This window comes from Pipistrellus kuhlii, unplaced genomic scaffold (assembly GCF_014108245.1).
Source record: "Pipistrellus kuhlii isolate mPipKuh1 unplaced genomic scaffold, mPipKuh1.p scaffold_m20_p_90, whole genome shotgun sequence".
In the NCBI taxonomy this organism is placed as follows: Eukaryota; Metazoa; Chordata; class Mammalia; order Chiroptera; family Vespertilionidae; genus Pipistrellus; species Pipistrellus kuhlii.
Window position 1 is genome coordinate 451,240 of NW_023425596.1, and position 16,614 is coordinate 467,853.

The following is a 16,614-nucleotide window of genomic DNA, read 5'->3' on the forward strand; positions in this document are numbered from 1 at the left end:
AATTTACTTTTTGGTAGGTGATGGAATTAAAATCATCTTATGGGATCTTCAAGGTGTATATTGTCTCTGGCAGAATTTAATTATTCTTCATAGGAATATCTAGTTCTTCCTATGCCAGTTACCAAAATTTTTCCTCATTCCCATTACTTTGCAGTACCATGTTTAAAGAAAAGCAGTAATTTATATATAATTATAGTTCTGTTTTGGCTCTCAATTTTCTTTGATCTATTTTTCAATACTTTTACCAAAACCACAGTACTTCAGTTACTATAGCTTCACAATGAGTCTTTTTCTTTTTTTCTAAATTTTATTGATTTCAAAGAGGAAGGGAGAGAGAGATAGAAACACCAATGATGAGAGAGAATCGTTGATCAGCTGCCTCCTGCACACCCGCTACTGGGGATCAAGCCTGCATGTTCCCTGACGGTGAATTGAACCATGAACTCCTACTGAGTCATACCAGCCAGGCTTGCAATGAGTCTTGATATTTAGTAGAGGATGTATTTTTATCTTGTTCTCTTTTAGGATATCTTGGCAGCCAAACAGAATCACCCATAAACTATTCTTTCTGGAAAAACAAACAAACAAAAAACACACAAATAAGCCCAGCCCATGTGTCTCAGTGGCTTAGTATTCAATTCCTAATCAGGGCACATACCCAGGTTGTATGCTCGATCCCCATTAAGGGGTATGTAGAAGGTAGTGATTAATGATTCTATCATCATTGATGTTTCTATATCTCCTTTCTCTGAAATCAATAAAAAATATATATATATATTTTAAAAATGAATCAAATTGAGCCTCTAACTCTATTGTTTTATAGGTAATATGGAGAAATATTTGCAATAACATAAATGTAACTGGAGGGCATTATGTTAAGTGAAATAAGCAAGACAGAGAAAGACAAATACTGCCTAGTAGAATTACATGTGGAATCTAAGGGTGAGGCGGGGGGGGGGGGGGGGTGAGGGAGGGGAGAAGAGAGTCAAACTCATAGAAACAGTAAAATGGTGGTGGTTGCCTGGGGGATGCAGGAGGGGGTGGAGGAAGTGAGGTGCAAACCTTCAGTTATAAGATGATTAAGGTCTGAGGATCTAATGTATTCCATGTTGATTGCAGTTGAAATTTGCTGAGTAGATCGTAAAGGTTATACAACAAAGTTAGCAATGCGAGTTGATGGATGTGTATTTTATAAATAAAATAAATCTCAAAAAAAAAAGAGAAAGGGAAGTTTTTTTTTAAATGTGCATGTACACAGAAGTATCAATATATGTACAAATTCACTTGCATCTAATAATGACTCAAACACATTACCAATTGGGTAATCCTTAATAAAGAGCTTGAGATTTTATATAATTTTTACAGGAAGGTTTAAATTATTTCAAAACAACGTTTAAAGAAATGCAGGGGTTGGGACGCTGGGTGAAAGACGTACAAAATGGCAGTTACAAAGTAGTCTTGGGGCTGTAAAGTACAGCATGGGGATCTATATAATAAAAGCCTATGCGACCGTTACAGAACGAGCAGTGACCAGTCAGTATGATGCGCACTGACCACCACTGAGCACATGGGCTGGGCTTAACCACCATAAACTATTCTTTTTGAAAAAAAAAAGAATATATCAATATATCATATATCAATTCATAGCATACACTTTAACAAAAAAATTATTGATTGACTCTAGAGAGTGAGGGGAAGGCAGAGAAACATTGATTTGTTGCTCCACCCATTCATTGGTTGCTCCTTGTATGTGCCCTGACCAGAGATCAAATCTGCAACCTTGGTGTATCAGGGCAAAAACAACTGAGCTACCTGGCTGGAGACTAAATGTAGGGTGTCCCTCCAAAACGTATACACACACTTTGAATAATTACAAAGGCAGTGCTTATTAAAATAAATTCCATTTTCAAAATTGAGCTATCAGTGCTTGCTTCCGCAGCACCTATACTAACTTGGAACAATACAGAGAAGATTAGCATGGCCCCTGCGAAAGGATGACATGCAAATCTGTGAAGCGTTCCCTATTTAAAAAACAAATTGAGCTATTGGGTGTTAAAGTGTTAGGATACCTCTTTAAAAGTGCCCTAAAAAAGTTGAGTTTGTTAGTTACTTGAGTGTGACCCCATACATCCATACCTATTTTTTGAATAATCATGGCTCTTGTAGAAGAATAAAACATCCTATCGTATTTATGATGTCAAGAGCAGGCTGGATATAGATTATGAGACCTTTGATGGTGAGCTAAAGAAAGAAACATTTTCATATACATTTAGGCTTTTCCAACTTACAGCATTTCCTTCACTTTCTTGACTATCTTTTCTTTCACTTGCCAAAAAGTGAAATGATCTATTTCATTTAAAAATGAATATTTAAAACCAAGACACATGGGAAATTTTTGGTATTTGTTCTGTGGGGTGGTGAGAGGTCACTTTCCCTTTTTGTGTGCCCAGCATTTTCGAGTGAATAGCTCGCACAAGATAAACCGTCAGAGATTTAGGGGCATCTAGGAGCTACCAAACAGACTTTGACTTTAGAGATCCTTTAATTTTTGCCCTGTTCATCCACATTTACTTTTCAGTCACACTTATTAATACTGTGATTTTTTTTTTAAGTTGGAAAAAAGGAAAGGGGGGAAAAAAAGTCCAGCTCTCACAGTGCCTAAGAACTGACTGAACTGAACCATCTTAGGTATTTATTTTTATTTTATTTTTTTGGAAGTGGCAACCTAATAGAAGCGCTACCTCGTGGAGGATTCTGGGAAATGTAGTCCAGAGGCTCTGGGCTGTGCGATCCACTTCCGCTCTGGGAGGGAGGAGCTGCAGTGGGATGGGCGCGAGTCACCACGCTCTCCTAGGAGGTAGGTGAGTGAGTGGGTGGGTGGGTGGGTGGCGTGGGTTCCGTAGGTGCCCCCCTGGCTCTTGGGGAATGGAAGCGGCGGATGGCAGGTTCGCGCGTGGAGTTAGGGATCGGCCCGGTCGGGAACCTGTGTCTGCGTCTCCGGGCCGATTCCCTCGCCCCCTTGCTCTCGCTTACTCCCTACCTTTCCAGTTATAGGATCTTTGTAGAGTTATTGCTTTATCTGTTTCTCCTGGCCAGAGAGGAGCGGACAGCGGCGTCACCGGACAGGGACCGAGTTGACAGTACTGTCCCACCGGCTGGGCTCAGTCACCCCCCAGCCAGCCGGGGGTGGGGGGTGGGGAGGGGGGGGGTCTGGATTGGGTGTAGGTAAGATTTCACAGCAGGAATCCAGGCGATGCTCAGAGGCTATTTGTTAAAGCTGGGACAGGCGGCGTTCAGGAGAAAGAAAATAGCAAGTTCACCCGGGAGGAGCATGATCCAGAGAGAGCTGGGGCCGGCTTCCCTTATCTCCTGGGTTTTTATCTGCTTCCTGGCCGGACTTTTAGGGGAGGCCACAGGGGAGGATCTCAAAAACATATTCAGCCCTAACCGGTTTGGCTCAGTGGATAGAGTGTTGGCCTGCGGACCAAAGGGTCCCAGGTTCGATTCCGGTCAAGGGCATGTACTTGGTGGCCGACACATCCCTGGTGGGGAGTGTGCAGGAGGCAGCTGATCGATGTTTCTCTCTCATCGATGTTTCTATCTCTCTATCCCTCTACCTTCCTCTCTGTAATAAATCAATAAAAAATTAAAAACAAACAAACACCATATTCATCAGCTTTCCCAGGTGTGCACTTTCGTGGTCGTGGTCTCCACTGATAGGTCAGTGCTGGGCCTCGGGTCATTCATCATGGCAGCTGGCCCTGGCCTCCCTGGCCTGGAGCTGAAGTTACAACTGATGCCCTGATGTCCTCTCTAGAGAGGGAAAGTCAGGGGGGACGGCTACACTAATGACCAGCGATAGGAAACATCACCTGTGGCCAGGCCTGGCCCCAGTTTTCCCCGGGGCTTCCCACCGGTGTGACCTCTGTATCTGGCTGTAAATCACTCTGCCGGTTGGTTCAGTTATCTGTTTGTTTTCCCGTTCCACTTGCCAAGGAGTTTTCCTATCAGGAGGACCTCCCCAGAGGGCTCCTTGTAAGATTAGGGGAAAGTGAAAGATGTCAAAGTGCTTAGCAGCGATCCCAGTACAAGCTACTAGAGAGAGGGGCCTGGTTGCTATCAGTCTGTTATTTCTTTCTGAGAAGTGCTCAGTCCCTGAAGGCTTCGGTGCTGAGCCTGCGTGCGGTCTGAGCTCCAGCGCCAGCTCCAGCTCTGCTGGCCCCTGTCTGTCCACGGCGGGAAGCGAGGTGCTCCTGGATTGCTAAGGACTTCCCACTCCCCCATCCCGTCTGAAAGGAGGAAGTGGGTCCTCCCAGCTGGTGCCTGGAGGATGCCCTCTGTGACTCATCCTGGACCAGAGACACAATTGCAATATCTTCCAGCCTCTTTTCCTTCCTTCCTTCCTTCCTTCCTTCCTTCCTTCCTTCCTTCCTTCCTTCCTTCCTTCCTTCCTTCCTTCCTTCCTTCCTTCCTTTTTAAATATATTCTACTGATTTTCCACAGAGAAGAAGGGAGAGGAATAGAGAGCCAGAAACATCGATGAGAGAGAAACCGACCAGCTGCCTCCTACACCCCCCTCCCCCCATGGGATGTGCTTGCAACCAAGGTACATGCCCTTGACCAGAATCGAACCTGGGACCTTTCAGTCCGCAGGCCGACGCTCTATCCACTGAGCCAAACCGGTTTCGGCCCAGCCACCTTTCCTCTCTCAGCCTGACTTCTCAAAGAGGGTGCAGCGAGGAGGAGGGAGTGACCCCTGGCTTGCGGTAACATTGTCCCATCCTGGGAAAGTTTAACAAGCTGTGTGTCCTTTCTGCTCTCAGTAGGAAGCAGACTTCCTTTGCTCATTAGCACGTTTTCTCAATTGGGAAACATTTAATGAGTGAAGAGGAGCTTGGATGAGACAAGTGCTGATGAATGAGTAACAATATTTAACCTGTTGAGTGATCGTCTTCCATAGATTTTATTTGCTTTAATTAGTTTAATCTCATAACAAAGAATGCTGGTAGGTGGAGAGTTTAAGGGAACAGGGAAGACACAGAACTGAGAATGAGCCCAGGCAGCCTGGTGCTGGACCTTCCTGCCATCCTCCCCTTCAGCCCTAAGCAACGGTAATCCTGGGGACTGAGGGAGGGAGGATCATTGGAAATAATTTAGGACCTTAGGGCCCTTGAAGTCTGTGCTCATTTAATTAATTCCTGGTCCATGAAAATTTATGCACTGGAGGGGGTGTCCCTCAGCCCAGCCTGCCCCCTCTCACAGTCTGGGAGCCCTCAGGGGCAGGAGGCGACCTGGCAATAAGGGGAAGGCAATGCCCTATCACACCTCTGCTGCTGCTGCCACTGCCAGTAGCACAAGCCTCGGCCAGCCCTGGTTACCTGAGCCTTGGGCGGCCCTGGGTGGCTGGGCAGCCCCCATCTGAGGCTTGCCTGCACCTGGGGCTGGTCCTGGGCGGCTGGGGGCTGAGGGGACTGGGGGACTTCAGAGGCAAGCACTCGGAGCCTTGCTGTGTGCCTCCCTCCCCAGTGGGGCTGAGGGGACTGGGTGCTGCCATCTTTTGGCTGTGGGCGCCGCCATATTTGAGGGCAGGGCAGTCAATTAGCATAGTCTCTCCTTATTGGCTGTGGGTGCTGCCATCTTTGAGGGTGTGACAGTCAGTTAGCCATATTCCCTCTTTATTAGATAGGATTATAGTCATACTAGAGGCCTGGTGCCCGAAATTCATGAGTTGAGGGGGGGGGGGGTCCCTTAGCCCAGCCTGCACCCTCCAATCCAGGACCCTTCGGATATCCCTCTTGCAATCTGGCTCCTAACTGCTCGTCTGCCTGCCTGGGTGCCTGATTGCCCCTAACCGCCTCTGCCTGTTGGCCTTATTGCCCCCTAATTGTCCTCCCCTGCCAGCCTGATTGCCCCTAAGGCCTCTGCCTTGGCCCCTGTTACTGTAACTTTGTACAGAAGGATGTCTGGAATTAGCATATTACCCTTTTATTAGTATAGGTTCTTTAAAAAAAAAAAAAAAAATATATATATATATATATATATATATATATATATATATATATTATTGATTTTCCACAGAGAGGAAGGGAGAGGGATAGAGAGCTAGAAACGTCGATGAGACAGAAACATCGACCAGCTGCCTCCTGCACACCCCCTACCGGGGATGTGCCCATAATCAATGTACATATCCTGGACTGGAATCGAACCTGGGACCTTTCAGACTGCAGACCGACACCCTATCCAGTGAGTAAAACCGGTTTCAGCTAGATTCTGATTATTGAGTTAATTTGTGCTCATCGTAGAGAATTCGAGAAATAGCTGAAGGAAGCCAAACGCTACCTATGACCCCACCTGTAGAGATAACTATAAGGATGTTAATGTATTTCTCTTTACTTGTTTCTATGTCTGTATATATTCTCCAGGCTTCTCAACACTTGTATCACAGTTGTCGTCCTTGTGACAACTGTGATCATGAACCTTTTCAAACACAGGTGCAGAGACAATAATATACTGATGAGTATCATGTCTGAGCACAGTCTCCAGCTATAGCCAGCTTTTGTCCATCTTGTGATATAGCCCTCCCCCGTTTTCACATTTGCTTTGGTGTTTTATTGCCAACTCCAGACATGGAGTCCAGAGGGTGTATGTTGGATTATTATAAATATACGGAGGTCAAGGGAGAGGAGGCATGAAGGATTCCCACGTCCTCGCCTGGTAACCAGGAGCTACATTCTATAGTTATGTTTCCTACCTGCTTCCTCTAGTGTAGGGGTGTCGAACTCAATCAGAGAAGGGGCCAAAATCTAAAATCCAGCCTAAATCGCGGGCCGAATGGTTTACTGAACAGTCATAAACTGTCATTGTGATGGAAACGCAGCGGAGTGCAGTGATGACAGCGCGGTGCGGGCCACATTGCAAGGCCTGGAGGGACGGATTTGGCCCGCGGGCCTTGTGTTTGACACATGTGCTCTAGTGTGATATCAGCTTCATGGGTGGCAGGTGAGACAGCTAGGGTCCGGAGAGCGGCAGTGAAAGGGGAGGCGCTGGATTGTGTTTGCTCATTTGGAATTCAGTTTGCTCTTGGTTTCCAGCCGGCGTCTCCCCCTGAGCTGCCGGTTCCTACGTTGTGGGGATTGTGTCATTCTTTTCAGCGGGCCCAGTGCGGTTTGCAAAGGGAAGCTATTCAATAAGTGTTTGTTTCAACGGGCAGCTGGACACCAGGGCCAGCAGCCCTGAGAGAGCGTGTTCTGAATTGGATGTTGAGAGGTGGATGCACTGCTCTCATTCCCACCACAGTCCTTCTGCCTGAAGTAGGAAGGCCCACGAATATGAGAGCTATCAGTCACTGCATGCTTCTTTGAATGTATTGATAACGCCGTGAGCTAGATAACGGTGCTATAGATGTGGAATAGGCGCAATGAGCTGGTGCAGTGGTTGGCGAACTGTTCGTGAGCCACATGCAGTTCCCGAGCCCCATGCGGCTCGCAAGCCATGGTTTGCTGCTCTGTTGATTAATGAGTTTGCTGACCACTGAGCTAGTGGGTCAGAAGAATCAGTAGTGGGATCCTGACAATATGCCCCACCCAGGCCTTTTGGCCTCCGAGTCTGCTTCCATTGTCATGGCCAGTACATCCCAGTGCCCTTCATTCCCATGGTACCCGGAGGGGAGTGCTGACCCTTGGAGCATCAGGGACTCGCTGGCCTTACTGCGTGGAGCCGGGCAGGCGTTCCCGGCCCCGGGCCCCTGGCTGAGAGGCACTGCTAGGGGCCACAGGAGGATCCCTTTAAAATTCACCCAGAGCGGCCCCGTGTGCCGGCCCGCGTCTCATGGCTTCTCTCCCCTTTGCCACCTCTGCCTTCCCAGGGTTCCGTGCTTCTCCAGGCACAGGAGGAAATGGCCGCGTCCCAGGTGAGTGGAGTTTTGATTTGATCTCTTAAAGGTCTCTTCTCAGAGGTTAGACACAGCATCTTCCTCTCCCTTGGGAAGGATGGAAGACGGGTGTGTGTTATGTGCCAGTGACTATCGTTTGTATGGGTTTTATTTTTGTTTTTGTCTTTAGCTTTTGTTTTCACTTTTGGTTTTATCATTTTCATTTTACAAAAGTGCAGAAATTCATAGATATACATTTTTTTAAAATATGTTTTTATTTATTTCAGAGAGGAAGGGAGAGGGAGAGAGATACCAGTAGAAACTTCAGTGATGAGAGAGAATCATTGGTCGGCTGTCTCCCGCACGCCCCACAATGGGATTGAGCCTGTAATCCGGGCATGTGCCCTTGACCGGAATTGAACCTGGAACCCTTCAGTCTTAAGTCTGATGCTCTATCCACTGAGCCATACCAACTAAGGCTAAAAAATATTTTTTAAAACCACATTACTAGGAGGTGGGAGTGGCTGGGGAGAGGTCAATGATGGAAAAAGATGATATATGTAAGACTTTAAACAATGAAGAATATTATAAAAAGTCACATTACTACATTGCTAGGTCAGCTATTTCCCCATGCTATATTTTATATAATTATAACCACAGCACATGTACAATTTTAAATCTTATGTTTTCACTTAATGTTAGCAGCTTTGTTGTAATTTGGCATTATTTTATGTACTTTTTAAAAATATATATTTTATTGATTTTTTTACAAAGAGGAAGGGAGAGGAATAGAGAGCAAGAAACATTGGTGAGAGACAGGCATCCATCAGCTGCCTCTTGCACACCCCCTACTGGGGATGTGCCTGCAACCAAGATACATGCCCTTGACCGGAATCAAACCTGGGACCTTTCATTCCTCAGGCTGACGCTTTATCCACTGAGCCAAACCGGTTTCGGCATATTTTATGTACTTCTTTCAGAAGAGTTTCTATTTTTTGTGTAAACTTCAAAAGCTACAAACATGCATATGCCCCAATGTGCCACTGAATGAATTTTGTTTTGACTCATAACATTTTTGCATGGGTTTTAAACTTGAAATATAACTTATTTACAAAAATTAGACATCTTAAGTGTTAGGTCGGTGACAGTGCTATGCCCCATTTTGAAAGCTGAATCATTACATTGGACTACCACCCAAAACCCGATATAGACTGTTTACATTATCCCCGAATGTTCTCTCCTGTGTCTCGGACTGGCTGTGAAAGACATGAGTTTATTATGTGAACTTACATGTGAACTTATGTGAACTTACATGTGCATGGGGTGGGGAGAGGGGGAGGGTTGCCAGTGAAGTCTCTGCAACACAGGATTTCCTAGTACTGGGCTATCTAGAGTACAGAACACAGAGCAACCAGCCATAGCGTTTCACTCTAGGCTCACACCCAGAAATGATTTCTTTCTTTCTTTTTTTTATTTTATTTTTAAAAAATTTTATTGATATTTTACAGAAAGGAAAGGGGGAAAGATAGTTAGAACACCGATGAGAGAGAATCATCGATTAGCTGCCTCTTGCACACACCCTACTGAGGATGTCCCCACAACCAATGTACATGCCCTTGACCGGAATTGAACCTTGGACATTTCAGTCCACAGACCGACACTCTATCCATTGAGCCAAACCGGTTTCAGCCTGTTGCCAGGGATCTTAATCCAGCATCTAGAAGGGTTCAGGAATCTTGAGAAGGTACTGCGTGTAAATTAATCAAGAGTCCAGAGACAAAACGTAATTTTGGAAGACATTTTGGGGAGCCAGAGAAGACTGAGCTAAAGGAACTAAGTTCTTTCTTGTCTCAGGACCCCTTGCTCTTTATTAACACAATTTGTCTTAAGGCAAGGTAGATATACACATTAAAGGGTAATGTTTGGTATACAGAATCCATTGTCATATTGGGGAAACTGCCTACGGCTGTTCAGATGTTTGGCCAGTAGGAGGCAATAACATGTAGCTTGAAATGCTCTCAGCTGTTTGGCAGCAAGCAATCATTTATGTATCCTTTTCAGGTTTGGGGAAATGCCCTTAGCCATTTTCAAACAGGCAATAACATACATGATTCAGCCCTTGCTGAGTCCCCAAGTTCCATCAACCTTTTGATGAAACTCTTGCATCTATGACATGCTGGAATTGGCTTCCGGCACCTGTCATCAGAGATCCAGGAGGAGAGGAGGAAGAGGGTGTGACTGAAAAACTATTTGAAGAAATATGGTGGAAAATTTCCCTAACTTCTAAGGGACATAAACCTACAGATTCAATAAACTGGGTTAACTACAAGTAGGAATTGATAAAAGGAAAGATAAAGTCCATCGGAGTCTGTTGGGAGTAAATTAACAAATTGGAACAATTTGGTAGTACCATGTTTCCCCGAAAATAAGACATCCTCCGAAAAATAAGACCTATTTACAGGTTTCCTTCTGAGTGAAATATAAGGCATCCCCCTGAAAATAAGGCCCCTCTAGGCTAAACATGAGAGATTTGGTCCACTGATTCTGAAAGAAATGGAGTCACAAGAAATTCACCAGGAAATTCAGGAATTGGATTGTTATGATGATGTTCCAGAAGATGATGACATGATTGTCATTGAATAAATGAGTAAATGCTTGATACTGTAGGATTCACAGTTTGTCTGGTTTGCATTGACAACTACCATACTACCGTACCGTATACAGGTAATAAATTTCCTTTATTTTCATTTAACAATAAATGTGTACCATATTCTTCTTCATGGAAAAATAAGACATCCTCTGAAAATAAGACCTAGCACATCTTTGGGAGCAAAAATTAATATAAGACCCTGTCTTATTTTCGGGGAAACAGGGTACCAATCAAAACGTAGATCCCCCACGATTGAAGAGTTACAGTTCCAGGGTGCTTATATAGGAATACTCACAAATGACACCAAGTGAAATAAACAGGGATTGTTTTCAATTGCACAATTTTTCATATATGTTTTTATCAATTTTTTTTGAGAGAGAAAGGAAATGAGAGGGTGAGGGAGAAGCATCAATCAGCTGCCTCCTGCAAGTCCCCTACTAGGGATTGAGCCCACAACCATGCATGTGCCCTCACTAGATATTGAACCTGAGACCTTCTGGTGTTCAGCCAAAGAGGGTAAATTGCACACCCTTTGAACGGGAAAATCGGTGTGGAAAATCAGTGTATGACATTGACATGCCGGGTTGAGAAGAGGGGGAAGGTCCTTAAAGTAGACTCAGGGCCAGCAGAATCCAGGACAACTTCCCCCTTCCCCTCTGCCCCTCAGGGCTGCCCTCTCCCCGTGGCCGCTGGTCGTAAAGCCGAGGTTTCCTGTGTTCGGTGCCGTAGGAGGCGGTGACCTTCCAGGACGTGGCTGTGGTCTTCACGGAGGAGGAGCTGGGGCTGCTGGACGCTGCCCAGAGGAAGCTGTACCGGGACGTGACGCTGGAGAACTTCCGGAACCTGGTCTCCGTGGGTGAGGACGGGGCTCTGTGACGGAATGTGAGCCCCCAGGAGTATTTTGATTTCAAATGTGTAATACTTTGGGACTTCTGAAATGTGTCCACAAACCTGGGATCTCAATTTCCCAAGTCCTGTAAGATACCCTGTCTGTACCTTTCCTTTTCCTTTGCAAATTGCAGTAGCGACATCTTGATGGGGTTTAAAATCAGTGGGTGAGTTACATCTTTATTGTAGTGAACAAAATAGAATAAAGACAGTATAGCTCTTTGTCGAAACTGCATACAGTATAACCAAAATTGAGAATAAATCAGGAAAGGATCATTTGATTGCCTGTTGTATTTTTAAAAATATATTTTTATTGATTTCAGAGAGGAAGGGAGAGGGAGAGAGAGAGAGAAATATCAATTGTGATAGGGAATCATTGATCAGCTGCCTCCTGTACACCTCCTACTGGGGACTGAGCCCACAACCCGGGCATGTGCCGTTGATCAGAATCGAACCCGGGACCTTCCAGTCCGCAGTCCAACGCTCTATCCACTGAGCCAGCTAGGGCTATTCTTAAACTTAGTAGCTTACAACAACAAGCATTTATTTATACTTCTGTGAGTCAGGAATCTGTTGGCAGCTTATCTGGATGATAAAGGTCAGAATCTCATGAACTTGTCAAGGAGTCTAGCAGAGCTTCAGGCCTTTGAAGATTTAATGGAACTAAAGTTCTGGCTTCCAAGATGCACTCATTCTTATGATGGTTGGGAGAAGGCCTCAGTTCCTAGCCAGTGGGCCTCTCCATTGAGCCCCTGAGTGTCTTCCAAACATGGCAGTTAGTTTCCCCCGCTGGTTACAACCAAGTCGGTGGAAGGCAGAAACCACAATGTCTTTTATAGCCCAGCCTTGGAAGTGATATATTCTCACTTCTGCCATATTCCATTGGCTTCACAGACCAGTCCTGACACATTGTGAGAAGGGATTTGAAAGGATATAGACATCAGGAGGAAGAATCATTGGGGACCATCCTGTGTGCTTGGTACCAGGGCACCTTCTCATACGTACAAATACATATACGTGTACAAATCATGGAAGAGAATATTAGCTGTTCACATTGATCATAAAATTCAGTGGCAACAATTATCTTAGGAATTTTACTCCCATAAGATATGGAAATGAGTTTTCTATTTTTTTTCCAGTTCTTCACCAGTTGAATATTATCTATCCTTTTTACCTTTGCTGAGAAAGTTCCCTGCTCTGTAGCTATTTATTTCTAATTTTTATTTCATAGGTAAGTCTTGTTATAGTTCTAAGTGAGTCTCCTTAACACTTAGTGGATAGGAGTCTACTCATCACCTCTTTGTTTTCATAGGCATGAAAAAGCCAATGACTAAGTCCAAGCTGATCGAATATGGTCTCCCAGTGTGGTTGACTGGTGAAAATATTTTTATTTCTGAGTAAATATTCATTTGTCCTCATTTTCATCTCTGAATTCTTATCCTTTCAGGACACTGGAATCAAAATGAGATAAAGATTCTTCAGGAAGTTGAATTAAGGGACCTTTTTCATGAAGACTTTGTATGCTGGCCAATATGGGAACAAATTATGACTAAGTTAACCAGAAATCAAGACTTGATAATAAATCTACAAGGCAAGAAATCTGATTTGCCAATCCAAAGCGATTCCTTCTGTCAGTTGTGGGCAACAGAATCCACTCAGGTTTCTGAAGATGAGAACTATGCAATAAAGGTTCAAGGGGAAGTTCAAAGTGACAAGCGTATAAAAAATCAAGAGTTTCCAAGTAAGACCACCTGGGATTTCTGGAGAGAGGCACAGAATTATCAGAGTAGGTGTCAGCAGTTTGATGGGAAGTGTAAACTGTGTAAGTGTGATGGTTGTGATATTAAAAGGACCTCTCATGATCATGATGATGATCAGGAAGTACAGAAAGGTGAGAAGTCGTGTAGCCACAATAATTGTGGGAAATGTTTCATGAAGACTTCATGTCGGCATAATGGAATCCATGTAGGAGAGCAAAATTCTCATGAGAATGGACAAGGCTTCAGTTCTGGCCCCAATCTTGAACTTCATCAGCAGTTATACCGTGGAGCAAAATCTCATAAGTGTAGCGAGTGGGGGGGTGGCATCAGTTATAGCTTGCTGCTTTGCACTCATCAAAGTGTTTTCACAGAAGAGACATTCAGTAGGAATGGTGAGTGTGGTGAAGACTTCTGTCAAAGCTTACCTCTGCAAATCCATCAGAGAGTCAACACAGGAGAGAAACCCTATAAATGTGGTGTGTGTGGGAAAGGCTTCAGTCGGAGTTCACATCTTAAAGTTCACCACCAAGTCCACACTAGAGAGAAACTCTACACATGTGCTGTGTGTGAAAAGGGCTTCAGACTAAGTTCTCAGCTTCATGTCCATCAGCGAGTCCACACTGGAGAGAACCCATACAAATGTGAGGCATATGGCACAGGCTTCATTCGTAGTTCACATCTTCAAGAACATCAACAAGTCCACACTGGAGACAAACCCTACAAATGCTCTGTGTGTGGTAAGAGCTTCAGTCAGACCTCAAGTCTTCAAGCCCATCAGCGAATCCACACGGGAGAGAAACCCTACAAATGCGCTGTGTGTGGTAAGAGCTTCAGTCAGAAATCACATCTGCAAGTTCATCAGCGAGTCCACACGGGAGAGAAACCCTACAAATGCGCTGTGTGTGGGAAAGGCTTCATGTGGAGCTCGTATCTTCATGTTCATGAGAGGATCCACACAGAAGAGAAACCGTACAAATGCGGGGTGTGTGGGAAGAGCTTCAGTCAGAGTTCACATCTTCAGGCCCATCGGCGAATCCACACCGGAGAGAAGCCGTACCAATGCGCCGTGTGTGGTAAGAGTTTCAGTCGGAGTTCGCATCTTCAAGGCCATCAGCGATTCCACACAGGAGAGAAGCCCTACAGTTGTGCTGTGTGTGAGAAGAGCTTCAGTCAGACCTCAAGTCTTCAGTACCATCAACGTGTCCACCGTGGTGAGAAACCCTACAAATGTGCTGTGTGTGGTAAAGGCTTCATGGTGACCTCAAGTCTTCATGTTCATCAGAGGACCCACACAGGAGAGAAACCCTACAAATGTAGCGAGTGTGGGAAGAGCTTTAGTCAAACCTCAAGTCTCCAAACTCATCAGCGAGTCCACACAGGAGAGAAACCCTACAAATGTGCTGTGTGTGTAAAGAGCTTCAGTCGGAGTTCATACCTTCAATCCCATCAGCGAGTCCACACTGGAGAGAAACACTACAAATGTACTGTGGGTGGTAAGAACTTCAGCCATACCTCAAGTCTTCAAGACCATCAGCGAATCCACACTGTTGAGAATCCCTACAAATGTTAAGAGTGTGGGAAAGGCTTCATGTATAGCCTGTATTTTCAGATTTATCCGAGGATCCACACAGGGGAGAATCGCTATAAATGTCACCTGTGAGACAGTACTTCAGTCTCACTAAATCTTGTCTTCAAGCTCGTCACTAAGTCCACACTCGAGCAAAGCCATAAATATGTGAGACATGTGTAAGGGCTTTTATCATAGTTCATGTCTAAAAGAATTCCATTGAGTCCGTCCTGGACAGTAACCCTGCTAGTGTGCTGTGTGTGTGTGGTAAGAGCCTCAGTCAGACATCACATGTGCAGGTTCATCAGCAAGTCCACACAGGAGAGAAGCCATACAAATGTGAGTCTTGTGGTAAGGGCTTTAATCACTGTTCACATCTTCAAGGACTTCGGCGAGTTTACACTGGAGAGAAACCCTACGCATGTGCTGTGCATGGGAAGGGCTTCAGTTGGAGTTCACTTCTTCAAGCCCATTGGCGAGTCCCCAGTGGAGTCAAAACCTACTGATGTGCCGTGTGTGGCAAGGACTTCAGTCAGACATCACATCTGCAAGTTCTTCAGTGAGGCCACACGGGAGAGAAACCCTGCAAGTGTGCTGGGTGTGGAAAAGGCTTCATGTGGGGATCTTACCTTCATATTCACCAGAGGATCCACACAGGACAGAAGCCCTGTAATTGTGGCGTGTACGATAAGGGCGTCAGTCATTCCTCAAGTCAGACATCAAATCTGCAAGTGTATCAGAGAATCCACACAAAACGGAAGCTATAAAAATGTGAGACACGTCATAAAGGCTCTAATCACAGTTCACGTCTTTAAGAACATCAATGAGTCTGCACAAAAGAGAAACCCTACAAATGTGCTGGTTGTGGTAAGAGTTTCCAGTTAGACCGCAGTCTCCAAACTCATCAGCAAGTCCAACTGCAGAGAAACACTACAAAGTTCTGTGTGTGCTGAGAGGTTCAATCAGACTTCACTTCTGCAAGGTCATCAGTGAGTTCACAGTGGAAGAAACCCCACAGACGTGCCGTGTGTGAGAAAGGTGCTGTGGGGAGATCGTATCTTCCTGTTCATCAGAGGATCCACACAGGACAGAGACCCTATAAATGTGACATGTGTGGTAAGGACTTCAGGCAGAACTCAAGTCTTCACGCTCATCAGGGACAAGATAGAAGTTATGCAAATGTGAGATATGTTTCATAATTAGGTTTTCGTGTTTACATATAAAATTACTTAATATTTCTCTTTAAAATTTTTTTATTGATTTTAGAGAGAGGAAGAGAAAGGGAGAGATAGAAACATCAATGAGAGAGAAACATTGATCGGCTGCCCCCTGCACATGTGTTACTAAGGATCAAGCCCAAAACCCAGGCATGTGCCCTGACCAGGAATCAAATCAGCAACCTCTTGTTGCATAGGACAACACTTAATCAATTGAGCTGCACAGGCCCAGCAAAAAAAAAATATATATATATATTACAATTTTTTTGTAAATAAGTTACACATGGCTTATTGGAAGTGTGTATTGAGCATTGGAAGTAATTTATTTCCAATATATATATAAATTGATTTCAGAGAGGAAGGTAGAGGGATAGATAGGAATATTAGTAATAAGAGAGAATCAATTGCCTGCCTTCTGCTCACCATCCACTAGGGATGTAGCCCAAAATCTGGGCATGTGCCCTGAACAGGAATCAATCCATGACCTCCTGGTTCATAAGTCAACACTCAGCCATGGAGCCACACCTGCTGGGCTTAATATTTCTTTTTACTTAACTTTTTATAATAGCTTTATAATAGCTTTTTAAAAAATATTTTTAAAGTGATACTATAAAAAGACTATTATTTATTATGCAGGTAGATGTCGTACACATTCAGTAATT

General features: G+C 44.6%; 1 protein-coding gene and 1 non-coding gene across 2 annotated transcripts in view; both read left to right on the plus strand.

Annotated features, from left to right (window-relative positions):
* The window catches only part of LOC118713949 (zinc finger protein 234-like), a 71,136-nt gene extending 55,185 nt beyond the window's left edge, over window positions 1–15,951 (plus strand). The window contains exon 4 of the mRNA XM_045578182.1: window positions 12,856–15,951. Within this exon, the coding sequence (XP_045434138.1) occupies window positions 12,856–14,738 (1,883 nt within the window). The 3' untranslated portion in view covers window positions 14,739–15,951. The remainder of the gene's footprint in view (window positions 1–12,855) is intronic.
* Window positions 1,924–2,029, plus strand: LOC118713956. Its single transcript, XR_004986451.1, has one exon. It is a non-coding gene; the product is annotated as a U6 spliceosomal RNA (small nuclear RNA).
* Window positions 15,952–16,614: the final 663 nt, after the last annotated feature.